We start from the raw sequence: 9583 nt of genomic DNA, 5'->3' as shown, positions 1-9583 counted from the left end.
AAAAAAAAAAAAAAAAAAAGAAAACAAAAAAAACCACACCAAAAACAGCTGGGTGTGTAGTGTCGTGTGCCTGTGGTCCCAGCTACTCAGGAGGCTGAGATGGGAGGAATGCTTGAGCCCAGAAGTTCAAGGCTACAGTGAGCTATGATTGCACCACTGCACTCCAGCCTGCGTGGCAGAGTGAGACCCTGTCTCTAAAAAAAGGACAGGAAGGAACCTGGTGCTGCCCCTTTGGGAAGCTCTTTGCAGAACGGAACAGGAGCCTTAACCACGTGTGTTATCTTTGCTCCAGGAACTCCCTTCCAGGGAACCGAGTCTGAGGAAATGACTCTCAGAGGAGAAAAAGCTTTGTGCACACAGATGTCCATCATGGCATGACTTCCAGCACTGGGAAACTGGAAACCACTGATCAAGGACCGGTTGGAAAAGGGCATGAGCCAGGCCAACACACATGGTCATGAAGACACGGTGACAGTAACATGCAGAAATGCTTAGTGATGGCAAGGGAGATGAAACCAGGGGAAACCATGGCATAAGATTTCAGTTGTGTTTAAAACATTCATAGGAAAAAAAGGATCAAAAGAAAATACGGGCTGGGCTCAGTGGCTCATGCCTGTAATCCCAGCAGTTTGGGAGGCTGAGGTGGATTGCTTGAGTCCAGGAGCTCGAGACCAGCCTGGGAAACATGGCGAGATCCTGTTGCTACAAAACATAACAATTAGCTGGGTGTGCTGGTGCATGCCTGTAGTTCCAAGCTACTTGGGAGGCTAAGGTGGGAGGATTGGTTGAGCCTGGGAGACCAAAGTTGCAGTGATCTGAGATTACACCACTGCACTCCAGCCTGGGCAACAGAGCTGTCTCAAAAAAAAAAAAACAAAACCAAAACCAATGTGTATATATGTGCGTGTATATATATTGTATATTTATATATAAATAAACATAATATAAAGAATTATATTATAAATAATTATTATATATTAATATAATGCTTAAATGTTAGTGGTGTTTAGGTGTCAGAACTATGAGTAACTGTTTCCTACCATTCCCTACTTTCTTACCATCATCACTGAGCTCACATTATTTTATAAGGTGAATGTGCAACCAGCCTGCCTCATCCTTCAAACCTTCCTGCAAAGACCAAGAGGTGCCCCCCAAACCCGCTCCCCCCTCCTTCCTCCTGATCTGTTCTCAGTTGCCCTGGTCTCTGTGCCTCCCCAAGCTGCAGCATTGAGGCTGTGACCACGCTGGTCCCAGCCTTCCCCATATCAGCACCCCCAGGACACTGGGACTCATGGCCTCATACCCAAGCAAGCACTGGGGCTTGGCCCAAGGCCAGGTCACCACACCGGCTGGGCAATATGTCTGGGAGGTTCCATCTACCCAGGCCTTGACCCTGGGTAGTGCAGTGGTGCGATCTCAGATCACTGCAACCTCGGTCTCCCAGGCTTAACCAGTCCTCTCACCTCAGCCTCCCAAGTAGCTGGGACTATAGGCATGCACCATCACACCCAGCTAATTCCTGACCCTGATCCCTGGGTCAGGGATCTCTCCAGAATTATGTTCCCAGTTGGGCTGAGGCCACCTCCTGCCCCATTGCTCTTTGGAGTTCTAGTCATGATGGACCACAACTTGGAGGCAGCTGCAGTATTCACGGGAAAACCCAGACATCAGGGAGACCCGGGTTCAAATCCCAGCTCCACCAGTTAGCGGCAGTAAGACCTTGAACAAGCAAATCACTTTCCCTCTCAGAGCCTCTGTTTCCTCATCTATAAAATGAGGATTCTAGTGCCTGTCTCTAAATGGAATGAAAGGTATAAAGAGTTTGGCACTGTAGATGACCAATAGGGGCCCCCAAATAAACATGGGTTTCTTTCCTTCCTCTTCGCTTTCTCAGCAGCTCTTCCAGAAAAAAACAATAATGAGATGACTGAGGAGTAGAGAATGTTAGAGAGAGGAGAATCCACAGGGTTGGAGTGACACACACTCCAGAGGAAGACCCCGGGATAGAAGCCGGGCTCTGACGCTAGTTCCTAGTTGTGTGACCTCGATTTCGTCATCTGTAAAATAGGGATGATTCAGTATCCACCTCACAGGAGTGCTGTAGGAGTAAGTGAGACAATGCACACACATTACCTGGCATATTGGCTGGGCGCAGTGGCTCACAGCTGTAATCCTAGCACGTTGGGAGGCCAAGGCGGGAGGGTTGCTTGAGCTCAGGAGTTCAAGACCAACCTGGGCAACATAGCAAGACCCTATCTCTATAAAAAATTAGCCAGGCGTGGTGGTTTACCTGTAGTTCCAGCTGCTCAGGAGGCTGAGGTGGGAGGATCACCCGAGCCTGGGAGGCAGAGGTTGCAGTGAGCCGAGATCACCACTGCACTCCAGCCTGGGTGACAGAGTAAGACCTTGTCTCAAAAACCAAGAAAATAAATAAAAATTGTCTGGCACACAGTAAGTGCTCAATATTGGCTCCCAGCGTTACTGTGGTTGCTGCTGTTTATCCTGGGAACACAGTCCCAGCATCCCAAGGATCCTCTTGGGTTTCCTCCAGGCTGTTAGAGCATCTCTTCCCACTTTCCGGGGGCTCTTGCGACCCCGAGAGGTGGCACGCCTTGGCTAGTGGGAGTGGAAGTGTGGCTGGGTCATCTGTCCCCCCGCCACCCCCGCCCGCAGCAGCTCGCATACCCACAGCAGACATCTCGATGCTGATGGTGAAGAGGGAGTGGGAGCGTGAGGAATCCTTGTTCATCAGCGTGTAGCCGACTGAGCGGTTCTTCCAGCCGGTCTGCATGATGTGCTCACACTGGGCCACGCTGTGCACCGTGTGCATGGACAGCCCCTTCACGTACACGCCCTTCTCTGGGTGCTCCTTCAGCTGAGGGAGGAGAAACGGGTCAGGGGTGGAACCTCCAGCCTCCAAGGGTTAGGACCAGGGATGGTCAAGGAACCAGAGAGAAGGGCCCCATGCGGACCGCCCTCGCCCTCCTGCAGTGCAGGCTGGCACCTCACACGCCTGTCACAGGGAGGGGTGCGTTCCAGGCTCAGCCAGCCTCAGACCTACCCCTGCCTCCTACTTGCTGGGGGACCTTCAGCCAGTGACAACCTAAGCCTCAGTTTCCACATCTGTGAAATGGGCATGAGACAGCTATCTCACAGGGATATGGGGAGGAATCCGTAAAATAAGGCACATACAGTGCTTAGCATGGTGCCAGCACCTAAGTGCCCCATAGATGCCAGCCACTGTCTGTGCTGTTGTTGTTAGTGCTACGATTGCAAAAGCGGTTTTCCGTCAGGGAGCTTCAGATCCCAGGGGCTGTGTCTGTCGCCACCCATGAGCCCTGAGTGCTGTCTCCTTTCGCCCTGTTGCTAGGGCTCCATATCCCCTCCGCCGTGGCTCTAGAACAGCAGGAATATCCCCAAACCCTCAGATCACAGGTGAGGCCACTGGCTGCCCAGAACCCCACAGGCTCACAGCCCGGAGGCCCCCAGCCCTCAGGGCGATGGCAGCAGTAAGTTAATTTATCTGCTGGCTCCCTGCTGGTTTTCCAGGCAGCAAAGTCATTTCGTTGCAGACCCAGAGCTGTGAAATGCAGTATTTTCCAAGTGTGAGAGGAAATAAAACCACTCTGGCACAAGAGCAGAATGAATGAGGACAAAAGGCATTAGTCTGGCAAGTGGTCCTGCAGGTCAGAGCCACAGGAGGCTCAGCGGCTTTGCTCCCAGCAGCTTTAGGGGGGTCCAAGGTGAGCTCAGGCCCCAGCTGTGGGAGGGGCGTGGGTGGGGGTCAGGGGTGGTCCTATCTGCTGAAGCGTGAAAAAACAGCCAAGCCCCACTAAGGGACTGGGCTTCATGGAATAGATGAGTATCTGACACCCAGAAAGGAGAAGGTGAAAGTCACAGCTGTTAGTGGGGTCACAGCCGATGGAAGGCTCCGGGGGCAGGGCACAGACACAGGCCGGAGCATCCTGCAGTGGCTGAAGCTTGAGATGACAGAAGGCAGGTCTTGGCCCAGGTGGCAGCTGTGAGGAGGGAGCTCAGAGGACGCAGCTGCGTGTGGCCGGAGGGCACCCCGTTCTGTGACTTGCTGGTTGGGGAGGTTAATTTGCCTCTCTAGGTCTCAATTTTCTCTTCCGTAAAATGAGGATGATAACTCCTATTTCTACAAGATTATTATGAGGATTAGGAAGAGAACAGATCTAAAAAAAAGTAAGTTCTGTGGGTACTCAGCAGGGGTCAGTTACAAAAAGGATGAGTCGCCATCTCTGGCCTGAGCAACCCGAGGAGACAACCCCTCACCCAAGAGGTCTCCTGCCACGAGATTTTCCAGCCCAGGAGGGCTCCCTGCTCCCAAACTTATGATGGCCTCAGGGGTCCTCCCCCCACCGCACTCCCAACCTCACTCCACCCCCGACGCCTGGGGAGGCGCTGAGTGACAGCCCCCAGCTGCGCACCAGGCTCCTTGGTAACTGCTCATCTCTGCTGCGGAGGCCACAGCCGGGTCACCATGGCAACCGGCTGGGATGCGGCAAGGATGAGAGAGGGGAGCATGGCAGGAACGTGTCCATCGCTGCCACGGGGAGGGGAGCCCTTGACACTTTGCCGGGACATGGGTGGGGAGAACCCGCTGGAGAGGCCCCCTCAGACCTCACCAGATCAGGCAGTACAGGGCTGGGTTCTGGGATGGTAGTTTACAGTGGCTAGGGGGAGGGCACAGAACTCTGCTTCCCCAAACCTCTTGCTGGCCTTAAGTGATGTAATAACCTCTGATTATAACCACGATCGGGCCTCTGTTAAACACGGGTTAACAGTGTGTGCTGTGGAGTTCCCGGATTCAAATCCCATCGCCACTCTTTACCGACTGTGCGTCCTTGGGCTGGTCTTACTTAGGCACATGGAGCCTCAGTTTCCTCATCTGTTGTTATAAGGGATTAGAACGGTGCCTCCTCCTGGACTGCCAGGAGGTTTACATGAGAGCCATCTGCACATCCTCCTCGAGGGAGTGTGTCTAAAGCCCGGTGGCCCCCGGAGTGTGTTTAGAGAGTGCATCTGTCACTGCAGTCCCCAAGGCAGCTGGTTCAATAGGCCTGAGGCCCGTGGCTCAGCTGCAACAAGTGTGCGTAGCTGCCAGCCTTTGGCCCCTCTAGGCCCGGGTAACTGAGGCCTTTCTAGGGTCCAGGGTAGTGAGGACGGGGAGGAGGGTTCCCTGCTGCTCCAGTGCAGGTTAGCAGAAGGTTTGCAGGGGGCCAGAGTGCCCTAACCCCACAGGCTGGCCTTCTGGGACTGACATGTGGGAACAACACCCTGTGTTGCCTCCTGTCTTTGATTCCCTGTCTGGGGGCTGAGCTATGATTAAGCTGCACTAGGAGAGAGAACGCGGTAGAAAAACTCTAGGTGGGAGGCTGGAGGCTCCCGCATAAAAAACACCAAGTGGCTGGGTGCATGTGGTGATACATGCCTGCAGTCCCAGCTACTGGGGGCGCTGAGGTAGAAGGCTCAAGGCCAGGAGTTCGAGGCCAGCCTGGGCAACGCAGCGAGACTCTGTCTCAAAATGGTCTCGCTGCATTGCCCAGCCTGGAGTGCAGTGGCACAATCTCAGCTCACTGCAACCCCTACCTCCTGGGTTCAAGTGATTCTCCTGCCTCAGCCTCCCCAGTAGCTGGAACTATGGACGTGCACCACCACGCCCGGCTAGTTTTTGTATTTTTAGTAGAGATGGGTTTTCACCATGTTGTCCAGGCTGGTCTCGAACTCCTGACCTCAAATGATCCGCCCACCTCAGCCTCCCAAAGTGTTAGGATTATGGGCAAGAGATACCACGCCCTGCCTAAAAAAATTTTTTTATTTAAAAAAAAAAAAGTCCCGACTTCAGTGTCCCAGTGCCGGCACCCTCAGGACACTTTCCCGTATTTCTGACGGAGCAGCACCAATGCCAACCTCCCTCCTACCAGCCCCACCTGCCCACACTGGGTCTGTGCCCACCTCCAGCTTCTGCTTGGTGTCAGTCCCCAGGAGGTCCCGCACATCTTCATTGTAGATCTCCAGGTAGGAGGCCCGGACCAGGAACTTGGTGTTCTCTGCACACTGTAGGGAGTACACAGAAAGAACCCAGACATCAGAGCTCCAAGTCCACCTGCTGCCAGGCTTGGCCCTGGGCCCTGGGCCCTCTGCCACCAGGACATCATGGGAGGAGAAGGAACGTCGGGGCAAGAGGAGTCTCCAACCCAACCCGCCCTGTCAGCCCTCCTGGCAAGCTCTCTCCTCGTCTCCAGCTTGGTGGGTGCCCAGGCCTCTTTGAGTTGTATCATCTTCATATTGCTGTCTAATGCTCTGTCTACAGTCCTCATGGGAAAGGAAACAGAGGCCTCCCCGTTATTCAGGGTAAAAAAAAACACAAACAAACAAACAAAAAAACAGGGCCGGGCGCTGCTCACGCCTGTAATCCCAGTGCTTTCGGAGGCCTACGTGGGTGGATCACCTGAGGTCAGGAGTTCAAGACCAGCCTGACCAACATGACGAAACCTCATCTCTATTAAAAATACAAAAATTAGCCAGGCGTGGTAGCAGACGCCTGTAATCTCAGCTACTTAGGAGGCTGAGGCAGGAGAATTGCTTGAACCAGGGAGGCAGAGGCTGCAGTGAGCCAAGATTGTTCCATTGCACTCCAGCCTGAGCGAAAGAGCAAGACTCCATCTCAAAAACAAAAACAAAAACCCTGGCTGGGCGTGGTGGCTCACGCCTGTAATCCCAACACTTTGGGAGGCCAAGGCTGGCGAATCACTTGAGGCCTGGAGTTCAAGACCCAACCTGGCCACCATGGCGAAACCCCATCTCTACTAAAAGTACAAAAATTAGCTGGATGTGGTGATGGGCGCCTGTAATCTCAGCTACTTGGGAGGCTAAGGCAGGAGAATTGCTTGAATCTGGGAGGCAGAGGTTACAGTGAGCCAAGATCACGCCATTATACTCCAGCCTGGGTGACAGAGCAAGACTCTGTCTCAAAAAACAACAACAATCCAACAAAAATCTGAGGCCACAGGGAAGGCCTGGGCCAAGCACTGGCTCTGGGCTGGTCCCTGGCAGCTCTCCGAGGCCCTACATATTGCTCTGGCTACCATGATGAGTCCTGGGAGCGGCACAGTGGGTTCTGCAGCTGACCAGGGTCGTCCCCATCCGCCATTCCCCATGCACTGCCACAAATGGTCGCCAGGTAATTCTCACCTGCAGCCTGGATGCTGGGATGAATTCAGAGTCCAGTCTCAACCTGGCCCATAAAGGCTCAGAGTCTCAACCTCCCTATCTCAAAAACGGGGCTATCAGCTACCTCCTGGGTCAGGCTGGAGATTCAGTGAGATAAGGATGCCAAGGGCTTCACATACGACTTGGTCCGTAACAATTGCTCAATAAGAGGGAAGCTGTGATTGTTACAACCACTTCCTGGCCCAGGGCACAGGGTCAGCAGATCCACAGGAAACGCTCCACTAAGGATTAGAAGCCAAAAATGACGCGAGAAAAGCACGGACAGAATTTTCTCTGTTTTAAGTTTTTTTCCCACCACCTTTTCAGAACCTGGAGCCTTCCCTGCTCACCTGCACGGGGTCAGGCCGGACTCCGAACACTTCCCGTGTCCCTGCCACCTGTCAGAAGTGCTCTGGGGCCCAGCTGCAGCTCTGGCGCTGCCCCTTCCCTCCACGAGGCCCGTACCTGGACGCTCTCGAACACGTGCTCGAAGGCCCTGGGGATGATGCCTCTCTGGGAGGGTGGATCCGGCAGGCCCTGCATGGTGAAGGACTTCCCGCTGCCTGTCTGGCCGTAGGCAAAGATGGTGCCATTGTAGCCCTCAGTGACGCCCTGAGTGGGAGGAAGCCAGGACTCCGTGATCAGCGGACCAGGCACAGCAGGGCTCGGGACAGGGCTCCCTAACTCACAGACTCAGGGCCCTTCCTGGTCCCCCCACCCAACAATGGCACTGGAGTGTGGAGATAAACAAGGCCCAGCTCTGTCCTCAAGGAGCTGACTGTCTGGTGGGGTAGAAGCTGTCCCTGTGTGTGGGTGGGGAAGAGCCTGCGCTGCGGGCTCATATCCATCTCCACCTTTACTGTGTGCCCTTGGGCTGGCCTTACTGAGGCACAGTGATAAGATGATAAGAATAACACCTTAGGCCAGGCGGGGTGGCTCACGCTTGTAATCCTAGCACTTTGGAAGGCTGAGGCGGGCAGATTACCTGAGGTCAGGAGTTCGAGACCAGCCTGGGCAACACGGTGAAACCCTGTCTCTACTAAAAATATGAAAAATTAGCTGGGTGTGGTGGTGAGCTCCTGCAGTCCCAGCTACTCAGGAGGCTGAGGCAGGATAATTTATTGAACCAGGGAGATTGCAGTGAGCCGAGATCGCGCCACTGCACTCCAGCCTGGGTGACAGAGTGAGATTCCATCTCAAAAAAAAAAAAAAAAAAAACAAAAAAAACAAAAAAAAGGATCAACATCTTAAAGAGTAAGAATAGCACCTGCGAGGCTCCTGCAGCGTGCATATGGGGATTCTTTCATGCATTGGCACAGGAAGCACCGCCATACACAGGTGATCGCCCAATGTCCGCTTGCAATGGAGGGAGCTGGACACGTACAGGTGATTCTCGTGGCGGGCTATGGGGCGGGAGCACAGCGACAAGAGTCCAGGCAGCCAGCAGGGATGGGAAGTACAAAGAAGTGAAAACAGGATAGTGCAGGAAGAACAAAGCACAGCTTTCCAGGCGGCAAAGACAGGGAGAATTGGGCAGGTGACAGGAAGAGGAAGGCATTCCAGGCTGAGGGGACAGCTTGAGTAAAGCCACACAGGTGAGGTGTGAAGAGCAGGAGGTACTGGGGGAAGGGTGGAAGATGAGGCCTAGAAGGAAGAGGAGGCAAACCCGGTGCCGTTCCCAAAGTCATTCTTCCTTCATCGCTGTTTCTATTCATTCGACAGGGACTATGCTTAGCCTAGGGACAAAGTGGTGAACCAGGTAGACACAGTTCCTGTCCTTGCAGAGCTCATGAGCTTGCAAATTCTAGACCTTAGTGTGGGCTTGGGGTGGATCCTGTGTGGGCAGATCATCCCAGAGAAGTGCTCTGAGGCCCCAAGGGCCCACATGGCATCTATGCCCGGTTCCACTGCAAAGACCCATGCTGTAACCAAAACAGGGCTGGGTGTGCCCCGACTTGCCAGTGAGGGAAGATGAAAAGTCACCATTTTGCCAGATCTGGTGACTCATGCCTGTGATCCCAGCAGTTGGCGGGAGGATCACTTGAGGTCAGGAGTTCGAGAACAGCCTGGCCAACATGGTGAAACTCCATGTCTACTAAAAACACAAAAATTAGACGGGCGTGGTGGCAAGCACCTGTAATCCCAGCTACTTGGGAGGCTGAGGCACGAGAATCGCTTGAACCCGGGAGGCGGAGGCGCTGGGGACAGTGCAGACCTGGAGGCGACACTAGAGGCAGGCTCTGGTTGTGTCCCGCCTGGACAAAAGCCTCCGGACCTACCTGTTCCCGTCTGCCTGCGCCCCTCGAGGGCCTTTCCGCCTGGCTGGGGGGCAGTGCCGCCCCCTGGG

General features: G+C 54.1%; 1 protein-coding gene across 2 annotated transcripts in view; it reads right to left on the bottom strand.

Annotated features, from left to right (window-relative positions):
* Positions 1–9577, bottom strand: part of KIF17 (kinesin family member 17) — a 55623-nt gene extending 46046 nt beyond the window's left edge. The window contains exons 1-4 of one of the 2 annotated variants that reach the window (XM_011990140.1): positions 9516–9577; positions 7702–7848; positions 5980–6081; positions 2686–2875 (exon numbers count right to left, since the gene is read on the bottom strand). In XM_011990140.1, coding sequence (XP_011845530.1) covers positions 2686–2875; positions 5980–6081; positions 7702–7779 — 370 coding nt within the window. In that variant the 5' untranslated portion in view covers positions 7780–7848; positions 9516–9577. Of the gene's footprint in view, positions 1–2685; positions 2876–5979; positions 6082–7701; positions 7849–9515 lie in introns of those variants that run through there. The other variant, XM_011990142.1, reaches the window with a different exon arrangement.
* Between the last annotated feature and the right edge of the window lie 6 nt (positions 9578–9583).

The sequence above is a fragment of the Mandrillus leucophaeus genome, unplaced genomic scaffold (genome assembly GCF_000951045.1).
Source record: "Mandrillus leucophaeus isolate KB7577 unplaced genomic scaffold, Mleu.le_1.0 Scaffold370, whole genome shotgun sequence".
NCBI classification, from domain to species: Eukaryota; Metazoa; Chordata; class Mammalia; order Primates; family Cercopithecidae; genus Mandrillus; species Mandrillus leucophaeus.
This window is presented reverse-complemented; position numbering and strand designations above follow the sequence as displayed.